The sequence below is a fragment of the Plodia interpunctella genome, chromosome 28 (assembly GCF_027563975.2).
Source record: "Plodia interpunctella isolate USDA-ARS_2022_Savannah chromosome 28, ilPloInte3.2, whole genome shotgun sequence".
NCBI lineage: Eukaryota > Metazoa > Arthropoda > Insecta > Lepidoptera > Pyralidae > Plodia > Plodia interpunctella.
This window is the reverse complement of record NC_071321.1, coordinates 1,504,493-1,526,422: the sequence shown is the minus strand read 5'-3', so window position 1 is coordinate 1,526,422 and position 21,930 is coordinate 1,504,493. Positions and strand designations below refer to the sequence as shown.

The 21,930-nt window shown below is 36.4% G+C and overlaps 1 protein-coding gene across 5 annotated transcripts; it reads right to left on the bottom strand.

Moving 5' to 3' along the window:
* Positions 1–90: 90 nt before the first annotated feature.
* On the bottom strand, positions 91–20,149 carry LOC128681835 (juvenile hormone esterase). Of its 5 annotated transcripts, XM_053766056.1 has the most exons (5): positions 20,009–20,149; positions 13,005–13,048; positions 5,598–5,745; positions 2,516–3,783; positions 91–2,159 (listed from the first exon to the last, which is right to left on the bottom strand). In XM_053766056.1, exons 2-5 carry the CDS (start codon positions 13,040–13,042, stop codon positions 1,442–1,444), a joined length of 2,172 nt encoding a protein of 723 aa, XP_053622031.1. In that variant the 5' UTR covers positions 13,043–13,048; positions 20,009–20,149; the 3' UTR covers positions 91–1,441. The 5 variants fall into 5 exon arrangements, with proteins under 5 accessions (XP_053622031.1, XP_053622032.1, XP_053622029.1 ...); XM_053766057.2 differs by lacking the exon at positions 13,005–13,048 and having other exon boundaries at positions 20,009–20,143; XM_053766054.2 differs by lacking the exons at positions 13,005–13,048; positions 20,009–20,149 and adding an exon at positions 10,496–10,973.
* Between the last annotated feature and the right edge of the window lie 1,781 nt (positions 20,150–21,930).

Genomic DNA, 21,930 nt, shown 5'->3' with positions numbered 1-21,930 from the left:
ATATAATTTGAAATAGTTCACTAGAAAAGTACTGGTTTATAGTATCACTGTGAAGGATCTACAGTGCGTATGTCACAAAAACACAAATAATAATTTTTAAATAAATTTATTTACGTAAGTACAATTATATAAAAATACACATCTATTGTTACATTTAATAACAATTTTTAAATTATCACTATCACTAGTTCCATGTTGGCACATATCTACACTTAATAGTTTTATATCGAAGTTATTATTCGAATAATTATATTTTTGACACCTTCGACAGACATTTAACTGACTCGCGAAATGAGTTATAATTTTAAATAATGACTTGTTTCACCGCTTAGTCTATACCTAATCGAAGAGATAACGTAATCGTGTTTCACAAGTGTTGGACAGGGCTGTCTGATTTTAGCTGTCAGTTTTATCTGTCAGATTATATTATTAGTATTGTATTAGAAAGTGGCCTTGTGGAATGTCAAAAGTCAACTTTTTACACCAAAAATCTGTATGTGTATATTTTAAATGCACGATGATAAAACTAATGTTTTTAAATATGGTTTGAAATGGAGTTTAAACTTTTGTGGGTGTTAAATATGAAAATTAATCCTAAATTGGTGCACATAAATGCCAAAATATATACATTTACACCTTATATGTATATTGAAAAAATTATCTATATTTATAAACTTTAAAATTACAATGAAAATTGATATGTATATGGTATTTTATAAATTCTAATGTTAATAAGAAAATGGAAGTCAATTTATGGAGTGCATACATTTTTTTTAAACTAACGATTTTTTATACATTACTCTCCTAAATAAATGGATAAATACTGAAAAAAAAACCTGAAATTTCTAATAATAATAAATAAAAAGTCCATTGACATAAAATTCGATACAATTTACAAATTTTGCCGTTCGCTTCTATACAAACTTAATTAAAAGTTAGTAAAAAATGGTTATTACATTTTCAATACGTCAAACTCTTGTATTTTTATCTTATAGCATGTTTTTGGAAAAAAAAACTCTTGTATTTAATGGAAACTAATTTATGCTGGCTCCACACTGTCGTCGAACAGTTTGCCAAACTTTGGCGAATTCGGTATACATTGCTGGTTTTTCATTGCGGTAAATACAAACACTCATACTAACTACGCAATGTTAACACATTCGCTTCTGCATGTGTCAGTTCGGCGACAGTGTAGAGATGGCATTAAACATTATATTCAATTGAATGCGGAATTGCAAAAATCCAATTAAATAATTGAAATTCTAAACTAATTGATACCTTTTCCCAGGCCCTTCATTGGCTGAGGCGCAAAATGTCTGTTTCGCAAAAAGTCCTCTAATCATAAAACGTCTTTTTCGCAGAATGCCTCTATCTAATGACACTTAGTTATCGAAAATACATTAACCATTTATGAACAAATAAATACTGTAAAGATATGGCCTCACTTTTTACCGCCAAGTGATTCGAAGAAATTCACAAATTTGTTGACTCCAATATTTTTGGGCAAATCGTCTTCTGGTGGATCATTCGCTCTGATCACATCTTTCGGAACGCCATTCGCATTTTGTACCATTTTGATCTCATTAGACGTTCTCACTTTTCTGTCTCCATTAACATGTTCAATGTCTCCATTCTTGGCTGGTTCGTACGCTGTTTCTACCACTTTCGGTGGATCGTACGCGTTTTCTACAAATTTCGGTGGATCGTAAGCTGTTTCTACCGCTGCGCCGTCATTATTTTCTTCCACTTTAGCTGGTTCAACATTTGGCTGTTCATTAACAACCACACCAACGATTTCCGGTTCGCTTTCAACGACCACAACTTCACTTTCTTTAGTATCAACCGCTTCTACAACTGTGGTCTCGATGACAACAGCCTCCACTTGTGATTGTGGATCATCGACTGGTTCAACAACTGTTTCAGTGTAAACAACTGCTGCAACATCGCCAGCATCGTTTCTATCAACATCATTGTTAGTTTTAGGGTGTTCCCAGATCCTATAGTGCTTGTTGTAGAGGTCATCCCAGAACTCCATCTTTTCCTTGTCTGGATTGGTCCCTAGGGATAGCTCTTCGCCTAGATTGAGGTAGTATAAGTGATCTTTGTTTACTGGAAGCCATTCGACTGTAATGTATTTGTTTTCGTCAGGGGTTGGGTTCCTGTAAAGAGATAACAGAACCATTTAAAATAAGTTTATAATACCTAGGTAAGTCCACTAGAATGATTGGGTGAATTGATTCTAAAGTGAACAAAGAAGACTATTAAGTCGACTCAATTCATGAGTCAGAGGACTTTAAATTATTAATTATGAAATCCTAACTAATATTATAAATGCGAAAGTAAGTTTGTTCCCTCATTAAGCTCTATCTACTCAACCAATCTTCTTATCCTTTTTTTATCCCGGAAAATTTACGCGGGCGAAGCCACGGGCAACAGCTAGTAAATAATAAAGTAGTCCCCAATAGTAATAACTATAAGAAGAAAGAGAACATAACTAATGTCACATTTAACGTACCCAGTCTTAGCAAAGTTGGTCCATAAACTGAGCATCCGCTCCCTCATCCTCAGATCCTGTTGTGTTGGCTCCACGTCGCTCTGAAGATCATTCTTGAACAGATACCCCAACTCGTCCATATGCCCTGCATGTTTTAGTCCCAAACTCGACAGTAACTTCTTAGTCAAATTTAGCTCCCCCACATAATCAAACTTGTAATAGTACAGCGGCTTTGTTGATACTTTAACTAAGTATTGCACGTATCTGTGCGTATCTATATTCACTAATTTATCAGATAGAAGCTCGAAATACTCATTAAGACTCTCGACTCCAGTGTGATTTCCTTTGAAATATAAAGATTTGATTCTATCAGCTATAGCGACTGATTCTGGTGTATTTTTTTCTATACGCAAATTGTCTGGAATGAAACTTTGTAGATCTTCATTTGTGCGTTCGAAAGTGAACTCTAAAGCTGTACTTCCAATCATTATTGGTATTTCAGCGGTTCTACCAGATGTTAGGACATCGATGAAGGCTTCAGTTATCACTGCTTCTACATCAGGGAACTCCTTTTCGACCACTAAAGCGAAAAGTATAGAGCCTTTTTCGAAAAAGCTGTCTGGCGGTTGCATCCTTTCATTTGCTTCTACTATATCTTTGACAGGCGTAGTTGCAAGAAACTCTAATATATCATTAACATCTTCAGCGTCACAACCCAAATTCTTAGCGAGACTCCTGGCATTTTCCACAGGATTCCTCTGGAACGCCCAACTGTTCAATCCGGTCCCAGATTGTATAATCGCTTTGCTTATCAAATTCTTGGTCAATGGACTAGCCGTCAACACGGACGTGGCTACACCGCCGCAGCTTTCCCCGAAAACGGTCAAATTTCCTGGATTCCCGCCGAAATTATGGATGTTTTCTTTAACCCACCTTATAGCTTGCACCACATCTTTGAGACCGGCGTTACCTGGCACTTCGGCAGTGTTAAGACTTAGGAAACCTAGCGCACCACAACGATAATTGATTGTTACAACCACAACATCTTTCTCGACTAGATAATCGCCACCGTAAAGGCTAGAAGATCCCGACCCGAATCTAAAACCACCTCCGTGTACGTAAAGCATGACGGGTAGGAAAGAACCGTCTAAATTGTTAGTATAGATGTTTAGGAAGAGGCAGTTCTCATCGCCGACGTATTGTTTTGTTTGCGGGTCGATTTGAGCGCTTATGTTTCCTTCTGAAGTGGCATCGCGAACGCCTTCCCACGATTCGGGTGGTTGTGGTGCCTGTAAATATAAATATAGCGTTACAGGAATATCATATTATAACATAGTATAGTAGATTTACAGGACTATATATATAAAAATTATTACAACGTATGCACGAATATTATAAATGCGAAAGATTGTGAGGATGTATGTGTGTATGTTTGTTACTCTTTCACGCAATCTACTGGACGGATTGTTATGTAATTTGATATACGGGCACAATATAACCTGGAATAACAATTAGGGTACTTTTATCCCCAAATTCCTACGGGAGCGAAGCCCCGAGGCGCAGTTAGTGCTATATAATTTAAAATTACGTGAAAAAGTGCCTGTGAAATCTAATTTCTGAACCATAATGCTTCGAATTTGACTTCAGCATTAAATGGAAACATACCTACATCCAGTTTCAGTCAAATTATAATTTATTGGCAAAATTCATTAGCGTGCATCACTAAGTACAAAACACACGTAGGATAAACACTATTAGGTATATGTTTTGTCATCTTTATCTATTACCAACAGTTGCATCATGTTATTATGTTTATTGTTACATTGAACAATATGTCTCAACAATACGCTAGCTGTTGCCGCAGCTCTGCCCGTGGTAGCCTATGTTATTGACACGGATCATTAAAAAATTTCATCAAAAAAAAAAGCCATAACGTTGATTTTCCGCTTTAGAACATTTGCGCCGGCGCATCTCAGCTCACGGAGCTATCTCGCTTGCCAAGATAACTGCTATCAAGTGTGCTATCAAACACAAACACGTCATTTTCTCTGCAGTTTTTTGAAATAATATTTGTCTTGGCTACAGGAGAGTTAATTTTTATAATAACTTCATGCTTCAACTTTGTGATTATACTGAACTAGTTGCGCTCCGTAGGAATTTCGCGATAAAAAGTACCCTATGTGTTATTCCAGGTTATTTTCTACCCGTGTACCAAATTCCATAACAATCTGTCCAGTATGATAATGCGTGAAGAGATAACAAACATACTTTCGCATTTTTAATATTTTGAGAAGTTGGGATTTGCGATACGTAGACTGAGAAATCTATAGCTATCAGTCAACTACTATTTGACAGACAACATTAATAAAGGTATTTAAATAACCAAACACAATAATTAAATATAATTTTCATTGATCAGTTTTATTAATTAAGTAATTTTTTATTTTTATTTTTTGTTCACTTTAAAGTATATTATGAATGCATTGTAACTTAAAAAATCGTTACGTCATACAAAAGCTCCTATTTTTGATATATTAGAAAAAGTATCTGTAGACTCGTCGGGAATTAGCCAATTGAGTGAGAACATGGACAAATGAGGGACATACTCGTAATGATGGCGGGTTTCGAAAATGTTGCAAAAAGAATATAAGCCGTATTTGCTAAGAAAAAAATATACTCAAGGTCGTCCCACAATAGAATCGCTTATCATTACACAGCGTCTTATCACTGGTGCATAGGATTTACAACCGAAATGCAGACATCTCGGGCAAACAATACGTTTATAAGACTTTTATAGTTCTCTCTCTCTCTCTCTCTCTCTTCACCTTCATCATTCTGTGCTGTGAAGTCCGGAGTCAGCGTGTTGTTATTTTACAATGAACCTAGCTGACCAACCTAACCGACAACCCTCTTCGGGAATGCTGACAAGGGCTATGTCCCTTAGTCGCCTCGTACAACATCTACGGAAGGATAAGAAGTGGTCCTATTCTAGGGCGGAACCACGGCGTTGTCCGCCGTTGTACATGTGAATTTCTTGTATTAATTTTATTTAATTATACTTTCGTGCAATAAAGTTATTACAAACAAACAAAATGGTACTTACTTTAAACCTAAGAGATCCCAAAGGAGGCTTCGCATAAGGTATACCCTGGAAGCTGTAGAAGGCCTTCCCAGAAGGGCTGGTCACCACGCAGCCTTGCAGCTCCCCTTGCTCGACTTTTACAATCGGCGCCTCGGTCATTCTTCCTCCACTGGAATAGAAAAACAAATTGGTCATTTTACGTAAGGAATATATTATATACGTAAGGAAAGTGTTTGAATATTTTTGTTGAAAGGAATTACAAAAGTTCGTGTATCTCTAAAAGTACACATACATAACCAGAAGGGCCTCGCGCGTACATAGGTAACCAGAAAAGCTGATCGCATCACTTATACATATATATTTTTTATTTTCTAATAACATAAAGTATGAAGTAGTCCTATTATATGTATTTAATGAATTTACCTCCTTATATGTATCACAGGGGAACCCGCTGTTCGCACCAGACCAATCTGATATGTACTATATCTACTTATAAAAAACATGGTTGCGTCCAACGCAACATACAATATTCATTATACATATATTAGTATTATAATTGGAGCACGTTTTTTTCAATAATATCTGATTTTAACGCTTACTGGCCAATGTTTTATTAGTATTTATAACTATCTGACAGATAAATCAATTAGATTTTTTAAATATTATCTACGGTTTTTTGTATATTGTTTTTTTTTCTGGAATATCATTGTTCTTTAGAAGAAGTATGAATGTAAACAGTATAGATAGAAAACACAGATATAAGAACATTACATAATGATGGACTTGCCCGGGACTTCGCTCCCGTGGGAATTTTGAGATAAAATCTAGCCTATAGCAATTTTGGATAATGTGAAAATGATCCTTTCTAATGGTGAAAAAATTTTTGAAATCGGTTCGGTAGTTTCAGAGATACAAACATACAAACTCACAAACGCTTACCTCATTATAATAATAGTATAGATAGAATACTACAGTCTGTCCACAGATATAATAATATTTAAATGTAATAGGAACATTACATCTGTGAGTTAACAAGAAAGTACCTAAAGAAACGATTTTTTGACAAACTACATTTATTGCCATTGCAATATTAAATAGAATGATCAAGATCGGTTGATAAACACCCAGTGTTGCCAGCCAACAGGAGACAGCGCCGACATTCAATTTCACCACTTTCTTGATAGACTGTAATATTTAATGTACCTACACTGTAATCAGCATTTATGATTGATTAGCCTAATACCAAAGTATTAAGACTTTTCAATGATAAGGCGATCTTTACATACCACAAATAATTGTACAGTAAATAATTGTATAACAACTGCCCACAGTACCTTGTACTGACCACTTGCTGCATGCATACATACAAAATAAAATATACTGCATACAAAAAAATCGTACTAATATTATAAAGGTGAAGGTCTTTCACGCAAAATCTAGTGGTCTGTTATGAAATTTGGTACACGGGTAGAATATAACCTGGAATAACACATAGGGCACTTTTATCCCGAAATTCCCACGGGAGCGAAGGCCCGGGGCGCAGCTAGTGTTTACGGCGTGCCATTGAGATATTCTAGTGAAAACATTGATATATGTTTCCGTAGAATATTTAAGCCCCAGAATAAAACAGATTTGTGCGCGAATTGAAAAATGGCGTAAAAAATAAAGTGTATACGCGCGGATCCTGTGCTTCGAGGCATCACAGCCGCGTAGGAAACTAGAAACACTTGGAGGATAATAGAGATAAGAGAAATAAATCCAGACATATAACTCACCAAATTGAAAGGGAATCCGAAAAACTGTTCGCCACGGCGAAATAAAAACTAAAACTAAGTTTTTGTCACTATCTGATGATAATGGTGATAAGATAATTTATCTAATGGTACAGTCCGAATATTATGTATCTTCCTAGTAAAAAAAAAAAACTAATATTTAACTCATCAGTTCCTAAACATTCTATTAAACTAATAACCCATCGGAATGAGTCAGCAGCTTTCAAAATAATCGGTCACAGGATTGGTGGTAAAAATCTCCAGTTGTTTAGGAATGCTGTTGTTGCCTAAGATTTTTATCCCATACTGGCCATACTTCACGATGTCCACGGCAGGATCTGATATGGTCTCATTCTAGAACAGAATTTACATCCCTTGACGAGATTTGTTTTCCGTTTGTTTATTTACTAGCGGTCCGTCCCGGCTTCGCTCGGGTAACAACATACACAAATTATACAACTAAACTTTCCTCAGGAACCACCCTATGTATTGGCGAAAACCGTACAAAAATCCGTCCGGTAGTGTCTGAGTAACGCGTTCATACAGACAGACGCGACAAATTTAGTACCTATACACATACAAAATCAGATTTATGTATGTTATTATGTCGACGACTGTACGATTATTGGCGATGATAGTTTCGTAAGAGAAATATTATAACACAGGATAAGATAAATTGATACTATTCATTGATAGTGACAAGAAACTTAAGGGCTCTGAAACGTTATCAGACATTCTTAGAACTCTTCTCTTCTCTCTCTCTTCTCTAGAGAAAACTCTAACTGGTTTTATTTAAAGGAAATACTTTATTTGCACACTAAAATAAATTGTTGTTGCAAGCATGCGAAATTATAAAATAGGTCCACAGAGACTGTGTCCCCAGGGCAAACTGTTAGCGGCCGATTGAGTTTGCGGCGTTTCGATCCAGTACCAAAATGGCGGCCGTCAGCGCATCTCTTAATTGAACCTGCGCTGACGGCCGCCATTTTGGTTCTGGATCGAAACGCCGCAAACTCAATCGGCCGCTAACAGTTTGCCTATTATTTGAAATGAAGTATCCACAGTTTGCTAGATCTGCGCTCACTGTACGTACGTTGTCGGCCGCTAACAGTTTGCCTACTGGGGACACATCAACACAAGTAATAAAAATAAAATAATCATGCAATTATCTCATATCATATATCCTGTCGTGTCCCACTGCTGGGCGAAGGCCTCCCCTTCCTTCTTCCACTAAACCCTGTCGAGGGCCTGTTGCTGTTACTACCCCCGCAGGAACCTATCAATATCGTCCCGCCAACTCTTTCGCGGTCTTCCTCTGCGTCTTTACCCTTCTGGCACCCATAGGATAGTCAGTAGGTTAGTTAATTATTTTCCAAAAAATAATCCTAATTATTTTCCTACTAGTCAAATCAGTTGTGTTTTAACTCTTCTAAGAACACTCGGGAAGCTAAGACGAATGTAACGATACCAAAATTGTGTAAATCCCTTCACAGGTTTTGGAGATATGAGGTAATCTATACAATTATTATAAAGAGCGTTTGTGAGTTTGTATGTTTGAGGCGGGTAATCTCCGAAACTACCGAACCGATTTCAAAAATTCTTTCATCATTAGAAAGGTACATTATCCATCTTGGATAATGTACCTATAGGCTATGTTTTATCTCAAAATTACCACGGGAGCGAAGCCCCGGGCAACAAGATACGCGCGAAAAACAATACCCTTCCTTTGCAGTCGGGTAATAACAAGTCTAAAGAGTATTTGTTCGTTCTTATCGTTCATTTGGAGAGACTTTTCTGCAATCAAGCGTATGTATGACTTAGCAGAGAAAAATACCAGTAGAGGAAGTGAATCACCTGACTCATAATTAACCACGAATATTGAATAGGTATATCAATCAATGATATACACAAAACCGTGTAGAAATGTCGAATGTATGTGATTCATCGCGGCGTTACAAATTATTGTATTGTGAATCTTTATATGCTGCGCCTGCACTTACGACGAGGCATCACGATAGGAACTTAGTGCGAATTGTCGCGTGATCTATCGTCAATGATTCTTCAATTATTCGTAAAAAAAACTTCTTGCTACGTACGGTACAAATATACAAAAAAAAACTTTAAATTATTAATAGGACATAATAAACTAAACACCCTGGGCCCATAACGGCCATAACCTGAGGGAATCGTGTCGTGGGGGTTAGACGATGCGGAAGGGTCTCGGTCCTAAGGAAATTAATCGATGTCGATCGATTTCTATTAGTCGCTCCCGACAGCTGCCATATTAAAAATATGGACAACTGTATGCATTTTTTATACTGTGATAAGAAAAAGATGTTTTAGTAAATGATTCGAAGAATTTGTGGTATTTAATTTAGTTTTCTAATTGACATGGAACGGAATGTTAATTTCGCGAAGCTACCTATTTAGACTTCAAAGCTTTACATAGGTATTTAGGTAACTAATGCAGTGCAAGGCCATTGACACAGAATATCTAAGTCTATGGCCATTGGCGTGTTTTTTTACGGGCTATGTAACTGGCCATTATCTAGAAGACGAAATCAGACCTGTCAATAAAAAAGAAAATGTCAGTAAGTAAGTTATGAATTTGGAACAGGAAAATTTGAATCTCGCATACCTACGAGCTTGTTTTTTTATTAGGTATGGCTTCCTGAGTAAGAGCAGATGCTTCTTAGAGAGATTACAATTTTCCAAATTTTAACAAAGACAAGAATTAATTTTACTACCTGACTTTAAAATAATTAATCTATAATACTATGTCAATAAATGTCAATTTTATGAATGATTGATTTTGGAAATGATTCCATCCTCAAGAAAATTGACGGATCGTGTAACAGCGCGGTCGAAACGCTTAGAGAACCACCTTATGTAAAGTCAACTTTTCCGTATTTGATTTTGTCTTTTTTGGTACCCTCATTTCTGTCCTGGGTGGTCAACTGAGATATTAACATTAATGGGTTATGCTATAATCAACTTTGTACCTACCTTTTTAAGATACACACACACACCCATACACAAAATTACCTAAAGAAATTGCCGATCATAACCGTAACTAATGTTTCTAGAAGATATTGTATTTTACGTCTTAACACTCCGGAAGGACTTGAAAAAGCAAAAAACACTTACAAAGGCATTTTGTAATGCAGTAAAATATCACGGGAAGTCGAATCAAGCCTATAGGTTCTTGGTTTAAGTTCGACTGCTTCTTCTTCCCCGAGTTTCCACTCGAAAACGTTGATATTCCTCGTCAAATCCTCGTTCAGAGAGTCCAAAAAACAAGTCCACACATTATTTTCTTGATGATTTTCAACGGCTTTCGCGATTTTTTTATTCATCGGCCTCTTTCCTAGTGAAAGGAGCTTCGATTCCCTCGCGATGAGATATCTCAAAGATATTCTCTGCAAGATTATAAATTCCTCTAATGTTCTTGCCATAAACAAAAAAAATCAAATAATCTTAACACTGACAACACCAGCACATATAAAATCAAGAACGCCACAACACTTTGAATTTGGAATCGTTCGAACACTGAATTTTTTCTATTTAGAATCTCACGAAAACAAAGCTCGTGTTGTTTTCGTCACAATTTTGAGTTTAGAATCTTAACTTTTTAAACATTTTCATAAAATAACGTATAGGACACGTTGGCAGTAAACTGCCATGTTATCTAGTGGAATTTTCAAGAACAATTACTTCAGAGACGTGACATGATGGATAGTGTAAATTGTGCTAAAATTAGTGTAGTCACGACAGAGCATTATCGCCTTTGATAGCTAATATTTACGGCCGTATATTGAGGGAAGTAATGGTTATATAACATGTAGAAACGGAAACACGATGAGTTATTGGCGGGTAATCTCTGAAACTACTGAATAACAAAGATTCATTCACCATTAGAAAGGTACATTATTCAAGATTGCTATAGGCTATATTTTATCTCAAAATTCCCACGGGAGCGAAGCCCCGGGCAACATCTAGTATTATATAGATAAACAAAATAATATATAGATAAACGTTTGAAGTCCCAAAAATTTGAAAAAATATTTCCATCTTGACCTAACGAGGGATCGAACTCTGAACTCTAGTGTAGTGTTCAGAGCCCGGCACATATAGCTCGATCTTCTTTGTATGTGATGACGTCACAAAATTACCTATACGTAGATTTTATGTGTATATTCTAGAACCTTCCGGTTCATTGAACAAAAGGTTGCGCAATGTATTTATAGAAAATGTCTCGATACAGTAAGCAATTAATTATTAGAGGGTTACTTTACGAGAAGGTCGTTTATTTTTCTATATTATGAACACTATTCTTTATCTGTCTCATCTATGTGTGTTTCTGGTTATATCGGGCCGGGGCTATGACGCTTCGATGCCATCGTAAAAATTAATAATCAGCTGTGATTTTACGTCAATCTTCCTTGAGAATGCTAGTTTCCCGACAGCTCATTAGATATGGAGAAAGGGGCAGAGAACATGTACATTTAAATCCCTATATTCCTACAGGAGCGAAGCCCCGAGCACAGAGGTTAGTACTGGTATTTTATAGGTCCATATTATTGTTAAAATTGACGTCCTTGGAGAAAAGACTTGACGGTGAAGTTTGTTGCGCCGCTTCTTCTTCACCTGCGCTGGCAGTCGGCGGTAGACTGTAGTTTTAAGTAAATTGACGTAAATTATGTATATCATCCTAAGTTGAATAAAAAATTTTGAATTTGTTGCGGCACAGCAGTTATTTGTCCAAATTCCCATCGAACGGTAGTAATTGTAGTTACTTATACAACTTTCACACTTTCTTCATCGTAAAACTTATGACTGGCATAATATTATGGCTGTTTCATTGCATTATTATTTTCGCTGGCAATTTTGGTCGAGTGAAAACGGTGTGGTGGGTGTTTAATGGTCAAGACGCCCGCCTGTGGATCGAAAGGTCCCAGGTTCGAATCCTACTCGTGCCACATGCGTTTGTATACCAATCTGACTCATGTATAGTAGTTTTCATCGACCACCACTTGCTTCCGGTGAAGGAAAACATCGTTAGGAAACCACACTGTTTGATTATATTAATTTGTGTGTGAAATAGAGAAGGCAATGGCAAACCACTCCATTACTAATGCCAAGAAAGGTGTTATGTGTGTTTAATTCCACGTAATAACCACGACCCTCAGCCATGAGGAATACGACTATGAAGGAAGAAAACGATACATTTGAGTCTTTGTATGGAGGTAGTGTTGACATATTTTCAATTTCACATTTTTATATACAAAATGGGCGTTAAGAAAACTTCAATTTTTCCCATTGGCTTTTAACTAGGTTAATTCCCAATCCTCCCTTTTTTATGCAGTCAGCATAGCATTATCTACACAAATTCATTGCGAACTCGCTCTTATTACCACGACCCAGGACATAAAAACTCTAACGGCCAGTGTTAGTAAAGTATAATTATTTTTAATATTTTTACGTTTGAAATAAGAACTTCAATTCTAATTTCAAACGCTTCCACGTCAGAAAAAAAGGGTATGGGTTAAGGGTGAGAGATTTATTTGTTAGTTTAGCGTGCATTCATCGCAATGTAAAAAGCTATATTTATATACATAAATGAATTGAATCGCAAGCGCATACAAAATGCACTCACCGAAGATCATCTAGAAATTCGTTGACCGCCGTTATCATCTTGTACTGAAAATCATAATTCATTATTAGTTTTATTTTTCATTTGCAAATGCATGTTAGGTGCCTTTAGGCGACTGTGTGTTATAACAACACACTTGATAGGTGAGGAAGACAGGTCAAATCATAGATTTATAATCTACTAGCTCTTGGCCGCGGCTTCGCCCGCGTAATTTTATCTGCGAAAGCGGAACAGACTATTTTTATACAAACTTTCACCTCCCCTTATACTCGTTTGGGGGTTGACTTTTGGAAAAAAATGTAGCCTATGTTTAAACGGGGGAACGGGGGGTCTTTAACTATATGCAAACCAAATTTCATTAAAATTGGTCCAGCGATTTAGCCGTGAAAGTGGAAAAGACAGACAGACTCGCATTTATAATATTAGTATGGATATCGACAGGGCAAATCAATAGCGCGCACTTGCTGAATTACAAATTTCCGCCCCTTTTTCCTACCACAGATTGATTAAAAATGAAGGTGCGTTTCCACTATCACTCATTCATCTTATACATTCGGGGTTATGACGCCACGAAGCCCAGGAACAGCGAAAAAATAAACTTGAAAACTTTGGAAGATTTGGCTGATTTCACAACCGGCCGCCTATCTGACGTTAACCCTCCTTGGGTATGCTATTGTTGCCTATCAGTTGACGCCTCGAAAGATATCCACGCGAGGATATGGAGTGGTCCTATTCTAGGGCGGAACCACACGCCACGGTTGAGTTTCCACTATGTCTTCACGAAATAAAAATTTACAACTCTAGAAACAAAAGTGAACTGATTAGCAAACCAGTGTGGTTTCGTCATGATTTTATCATTTACAGAAAGCAAGTGTCTACGAAAACTTACTATACGCACGAGTAGGATTCAAACCTGGGACCACCACGGCTCAATTGTCATTCCATCCAAGGTTGTGTACGCTACAGGGTATACATATATGTTATATACCTTGTGGCGCTTCCATAAATATGATATCTGTCCGATTCACGTGTTCCCAGTTACATTCGGAGTTGTGACGCCCCAAATCCCAGGCATCGCGTAATGAAACCATAAAATTTTAAAGATTTGACTACATTCGGGTCTATGGCGCCACGAAGCCCAGGGACAGCGATAAATTAAAACTGAAAATGTTAAAGATTTGGCTATAATTTTACAACTGTCCGCCTGCCTGTCGTCAATCCTCTTTGAGAATACTGCTGTTGCCTATCCGCTCATAGGAAAGATAGGCAAGCAAGCCACGGTGCACATACGGTGAGAACAGTATATGTCCTTTAGTCGCCTTGTACGACATTCACTGGAAGATATGGCCTGATCCTACTTTAGATCGGGGTTATTTTTACGCTAACTCCGGTGTTCGCGACGTCATATCCCCGGATAAAAAGCAAAGATCACAATATGCGGGGATAAAATTGGCCATGGTGTATATTGGTAGAATTTATGTAACGTTATGCATTCAATACATCAAGATATGTTTTTCTCAAGCCCTATCTCAAGATAAACACTGATAAATTATGATAACACGTCCGTGAGAATGAGAACTAAATATGTAAAAGTCTTATTGGATGGACAGAGAATATAATAGCTTTCTAATACACCACACTATTGCAATAGAACCATTCCCTCAGTAGGGTGAAAAAATTTTTGATATAATGTATCATCTTCATGACCCTTCATTGTTTTATTTTTAAACGTGGGTGCACTGTGAAGAACTAAATTTCAATATGTTTTGTATTCCTTGAAGCGCACTTTTTTGGTGCGCTTCGAGGAATACCTCTGTACAGTCTTACTGTACATATTTTCGCAATATACTTTACTACTGTGATTTATTTATTAAACTTAAACATTTTACATAACGTAAATTTATCTGCTAGAAGTGTAACAAAAACCTTATGTATTGGTTTGTTTGTTGATGTATTCCTCCTGCAAACCATAACTATCAGCTCCACTACTACCAACAAACTCTACAACCTCAATTGTATGTATTTGCAGCTGGTAAAAGGGGCAAACCGAAATGCTGGCTTGATTATCGTCAAGTTCCAAATTTAACAATTCTTTTGGAATGTTCACTAAATCCCAAGCATAATTTCGTAGAATTTCAAGAAGTGGGCCCTCACACCACACGCACATGATGATATGCGTGACAATGTTCTGACAACTAATGCGGAATATAGTGTGAAGTGAATATCGTGGAGAATATGTTGGAAAGCGTACGGACTCGCTGAGGAAGAAATAAGAAACTATGATTGTTCATATTGTACCAAACATTGTGCCTGAGAACTTCTGCGCCCCGGGAATTCCCTCCCGTGGGAATTCTGGGATAAAAGGTACCTTATGTGTTATTGCAGGTTATATTCTACCCGCGTACCAAATTGCATAACAATCGGTCCAGTAGATAATGCATGAAGAGGTAACAAACAAACTTATTTTCGCATTTATAATATTAGTTGGGATTGGGATATGAATGGGAATAAAATGTTTTGAGTTGTATTGAGAAAGATACAGATGCGGGGTAGATAGAGCCAAACTATAGGCCACGTTTAGCTGCACAGTGGGTTTATTGATAGAATTGATATAGTTTGCTACCATATCGCTTATAGGTAGAATCTTCGAGTATATTAAAAGTATTACATAATAAAGATTAAGCATTGCTATTCAACGCTACACTACGCCTTCTGGACACGCTACATCAAGGTCAGGGACTGGCATTCTTATTTTATTATATTTATTTTTAAATAATTTCTATTTATTATTGATAATATTATATATATATACTTTTAATTTCTTTTCAGTGCTTTTATTTGTACTTAGTATAATGTAAAAAATATTATCAAAGTCAGACATAATAGTTATAGGTATTTATATATATATATAAATAGAAAGATTCATGAAGCCGTGCGGTTCCCCAGGCGCAACACCTAGCCTGGCGGGAAGGTCTTTCCTTTGTGGCGGTCGAGCATAATCACCTAGCTCCCGCTACACACGTACGTCTGTCTACACGTCAAACTTTAATCCTCAAAAGCTACAAACTACTAGCATGTCGCATCGACGCGAGAAGAAACGTCAAAAGGAACTAATTAAACGTCACTTTAAGCATGCAATGTCAATAAGAATAGGCAAAAAGTTGTTTACAAAGAAAATAAATACATGTCTTAATCATAAGGTCAACGACCCAATCGCGACGCATATCATTATATAGCGTAAACAAATAATTATAATTAATTCAGAAGTCATAACCACACGGCACGAAAGCTACAAGATGATTTGGAGACAGACGTCGCGATTCTTGACTCCAGAATTTACTGTCTCGCTTTGACAGCTCTGTCAAAGCGAGAGCGCTTTATTGGATTTGCAGTCAGAAGCGACACAAAATCATCGAAATCTTCATACTTTCGCACAAAGTTTTTCAATAAAATTTAGCTATTGTGTTTTCTCATTTAAAACATATTTAACTATATTAATGTACGTCTTTTTCCATCATGTCCCGCCTTTGACGAAATAACTCCTAATAATAAAAATTCTGGCAACACTGTGTAGAGCCAACCAAAACATCAACACCAAACGAGAGAAAACAAAGATTCTCTCCTCTCACTTTATCCGTACAGGTACTTTCTCCTATTTGGAATTTGTGAGTAACCAATGACTCCAATTGACGTAGCCGTTTAATGACAAGAATTTACAAATGAAATTATATAAGGGAAAGTGTCGCTTTTTATGGTTCCAAAACCAAAGGGTTAAACTGAACAATATTACTAAGACTTCGCTGTGCGTTCGTCCGTCTGTTACCAGGCTATATGTCATGAACCGTGGTTGGTTGGTTGCACCAGTTGAAATGTACACAGAAAATGTATTGCTTTTGACGCTTGAACAACAAGTACTAAAAAACAGAATTTAAAAAATATATTCGGGGGGCTCCTATAAACCTGATTTACAGCAGAATTTTTGTCATTTGTCAAAACGGATACAGGAACGCTTGAAATATTTACATAGAACTAGCGGCCCGTCCCGGCTTCGCTCGGGTCAAAATATAATAAATTATAATCCTAAACCTTCCTCAGAAATCACTATATCTATTGCGGTCAAAACAACATAAAAATCCGTGTAGTCAGTTTTTGAGTTTAACGCGAACAGACAGATGCTAGAAGAATTTGTTTTATAATATGTTAGGATGTAGTTACTTATTCACTTTAAATATAAATTAATTATGTCCCTGTCTCAAGTTTGAAGCAGATATAACAATTTGAGCTAAAATTTTGTACCCACGTTTAGTATGGATGACAATGCATTGTTACGACCAGCATGACCTAACGATGCACCCAGGACCGGTTCCAGACTTGAGGACTCCTCAACGGATTACTGCACGAACATGATTTTTTGTCTACTAATATTATAAAATGCGAAAATTTGTGAAGATATACCTATGTGTGTTTGTTACTCTTTCACGCAAAATCTACTGGACGGATTGTTATGAAATTTGGCACACGGGTAGAATAAAACCTGGAATAACACATAGGGTAAATTTTTATACCGAAATTCGCACGGGAGCGTAGCCCCGGGTCGCGCAGCTGGTATCACATTATACCACAGTGCATTGTCTTACATGTTACTGACGATAAATCGGTCAATGTTTTCGATTAAGTAAACAATATGATAAATGAGAAATTATGTATTGTACTGCCATAGTTATTTGGCATTTATTGAGTTGGATGCAAGGTCTAACGAATGGCACATCCTGGTAACCTATAGGTTTCTGAAAAGCCGCCCGTCCCGGCTACGCTCGAGTAAAACTATAATAAATTATATACATACCTTCCTCAGGAATCATAGGTATTATCTATTTAAAAAACTTGCATCAAAACCCATTGCGTAGTTTTAAAGATCTAAGCATAAATAGAGAGAGACAGACAGCGGAAAGCGACTTTATTTTATTTTATACTATATAGTGAATACTCAAAAAGCTACAAACTACTGGCATTTTGGAACGACCACTGCTGAGAAGTGCCGAAAGAAATTCATTCGGTTCCTATTATTCCAGAAGTATGTATATGTATGTATATAGTATGTGTACAAAACGATATATTTTGCGAATTAAAATTTCAGTGGCACTTGTTGCATAGATCATTGCATTTAGTCAAGTACATTTGAGATCAGTGTTTATTATGAATTCATTAGGACACCACAATGGTTTATGTACGTCTGTCTGTATGTAAACAATCGCAGGAAGACTATTGTATGATAAAATGATGTGTTAATATTAGTGCCAAATAAATTTTGATCGCTAAAGCCGTATGATGCACTTTGCGGAATGGTCAAGGGGTGTTTCTCAGAGCGTTTCGACCGCTGCGGCCGCGCGGTCATTATAATATTGTAGATAGTTCAAAATAGAGTCGTTACATTTATTTTTATGTTCATTGATTACGATTTATAAAGTAAACACACACCCACTTTAAGTAACACTTAACACACAAGTGTCAAGTAAGTAAACACGGTTTATTTTCATTAAAACCTTTTAAATATTGTATAGATATTATTGCACTTTTTTCAGCAACAGCATTCTCGAAGAGGGTTGGTGTTAGGTAGCTAAATTCCTGAGTTAAGAAGTAATATAGCAGGAAGACACAATATTATACCTATAAAGTTTGTGGTGGTACTAGATAAGAAACTAATAAACATATCACAAACATTACCCTCCTTTGATAAGTAGGTAGGTACCTACCTACCTTACATGTGATTAATTAATTTACACGAGCTAAAGTTTATGATTGAGCAGGACAAAAGGTTAGTCTCTCTCTCTCTCATACTCGCGTGTTTCCAATTACTGCTCTGGGCCCGGACAAATATAAATAGGTATATTAGGACAAAATCACACAGATTGAGCTAGCCCCAAAGTAAGTTCGAGACTTGTGTTATTGATACTAACTCAACGATACTATATTTTATAGCAAATACACATCAAAATAAACATCCAAGACCCGGGCCAATCAGAAAAATATCGTTTTCCATCGGGTCATGATGCAGTGGTGGTGCACTGCATGATAAGGTGGTGCAGTACCTATAACCGAGGTCGTCAACGAATACGGTGCACAGCGATATCGCGAAATCGTTAATCTTCCTGTCTGTTCGCTCGGTTAGAACAATAAATTATACGTAGGTACACCTAAACCTTCCTCAGGAAATCACACGAGGTACCTATGTATTGTTGAAAATATTGTAAATAAGTAACGTAAAAATAATATTGTAAGAATAAGGATAAGGGTTGTTTCTTTGTATTTTTTGTTATAGGTAGCGGCAATAGAAATAGGTAGGTCTATCATGAGTGCAAATTTCAACTGTCTAACTAGGTATCACTATGAGAAAGATAGCTAGCTAACTACAGACTAATGATAGACGAACGGACAGTCTTAGACATAGGGTCCCGTTCTAGGCTTTTGTTACGGAACCCTAAAGAAATATGTACCTAGTTAACTCGTGTGCGAATTTTAATAAATCAAAATGTTTTAAAAGATTGTCACGCGATCAGCTCGAAATATCGTAGGTACCTACAATTCATAATGAGATTCTTATAAGAACATTAAGCACACTAAAATAATCACGGCGACTGTTCTCTTAAAACAATAGAACTAATTAAAACAATAATTTCCGATAACTTCACGATTCACAATAGGTACATATGTGAATAGCTAAATAGGAAACGATCGAGAAAAATGTAGGTAAATTTATGTTAATGGTATGGAGAAAATGCATTAATCATTATGTTTTAAGACCGCTTAACGGCAAGACACGACGCGTGGTGCAGTAAAAATCGAAAAGTTTAAACAAACTGTGGAACCTGTTTTGCGAAAAATTCGCGATTCAAGGCGCGCGGCCGGCGCAAGTTTTTTTTTTACAATGCATTTATTACACTTATCAAATAAACGTTGGAAACACAAAGGTCATTACTAATAATAACTTAATAGGAAAGGTCACTCACCTGTTATTAGATTGGCCACACAAATAATCAGTAAATTAATTCAGATAAAACACCTGTTTCAAATGCAATCCTTCTGGCGCACTCGTGACTGAGCGGGCATTAGCACTACAATGCAGCCAACATAGCAACGCAAACGCGAATGGATGAATGACGTTGTATTTGTAGTAATACCAACCGTACCGGTGTTGCTAGCACTTCGCTAGAAAAATCATTTGAATGTGTTGAATACATACCAATGAATTTAATACTTAATAATGGATATAACAAATACTTATATTCAGTACCTACTAATTCCATTGCACCTCTGTTTCTATTGCGGGGCAACCTGTGATAATTGACCGAGCCAGCGAAGCGAGTGAGGTCTAACATTCTACTTGGGGCAAAAATACATTTTTTGTATGTATGTATGTTTTTTATTGACCCCACGAACTTAAAAATTCTATTGATAGATCCTACATACCTTTTAAATTTCATCAAAAACAGACCAACAGTTCGAAAGTTATTGCGTTACAAACATACATAGGTACATTTAAAAAAATGTATTTTTCCCCCCAAGTTGATTTGTAGACATCAATCAATATCATCAATATCATTTAATCATCATCAATACATATAATAAAATTTAAGAAAGGCCAAATTTGTACATTGGATTTTTTTTTAATTTTTCATGGAATATACTTAGTTACTGAAATAGATGACGAAAATATAGTTTTGGAATTTTTTGTCTGTATGTTTTTCTTTCTATCTGTCTGAACGCGCATCACTCGATTGACACACATCGACCGGTTTGCTTGAAATTTGGTATGTAGTTCCTTATATACCGGGCTAACATTTTAGATACATTTCATCCCGGTAAATGCTCAGGTTCCCGTAGGATAATTGAAAAACTAATATAGAATCAAAAATACCTTGGAATCTCGGGTTAACATCTTATAGACATTTCATCCCGGAAAATGAGGAGGGTCCTGTAAGAAAATGAAAATAACAATCCACGGAGCCGATTTACTTTAAAATTTTGTAGTAAGAAAAAGAGGTGAAAAACTATTGATATGAAAGTTATTCACCGTTGAAGTTAATGAATGGAAAATTTGGATTTTGGTTATTTACAACAATGAATAGGTGTTTTAGATTTTTCTGAAAATTAAACCTCAACCTTCGAAGGGGGTTGAAAGATTGTATGGGATTTAATACAATTTCAAGATAAAAAGCTGAAAATAGGCACACTTACTTTTTGTAGTAAATAACAGTAAGCAAATACAAAAAATGTTTAATTTACGTTTATAGTTAATAAAAAAGTGGGAATTAAAACGTCATGTGGGACGACCCGCGTGGCAGAAAGCGAGAGTGGGAGTCGGAGCGGGAAATGGCAAGGAGACACATAGTGGAAAACGGGACGGGACACATTGCGAAAAACATGATGGCACAATATGTAGGAAACGGTACGGGATATCTACATTACATAGCAGGAAGCGGGATTGGACAAGTTTTCGGGACGAGACACGCAGCGGGAAACTGGAAATTGAACTAAATATGAGAAAAAAATGTGAATTTAAATCATATATGTTTACCAGTCTTACAGAGTACGCGATAAAAAAATTACTGAAATTTTGCTATGAAATTCACGTGGCCGAAGCCGCGGGCAAAAGCTAGTACTAAATATATCCAAAGTTTCATGGAGAAAAAGCGTGAAGAGATAATAAATATATTTTATTTTTCGTCATATTTAAAAAGTCAAATCATAATTAGGTAGGAAATTACTAAGAACAAGGGGGAAATTATTTATCGATATTACATACTTAATTTATGTAATACGGAACTTGATTCGAGTCGATTAAAATTTCACTTCAGAAATACCACGTAACCACCAACGCCAGCAATGGACACAACACTAGAAATGTCATTCATGTTAGATTTTCAGTCAT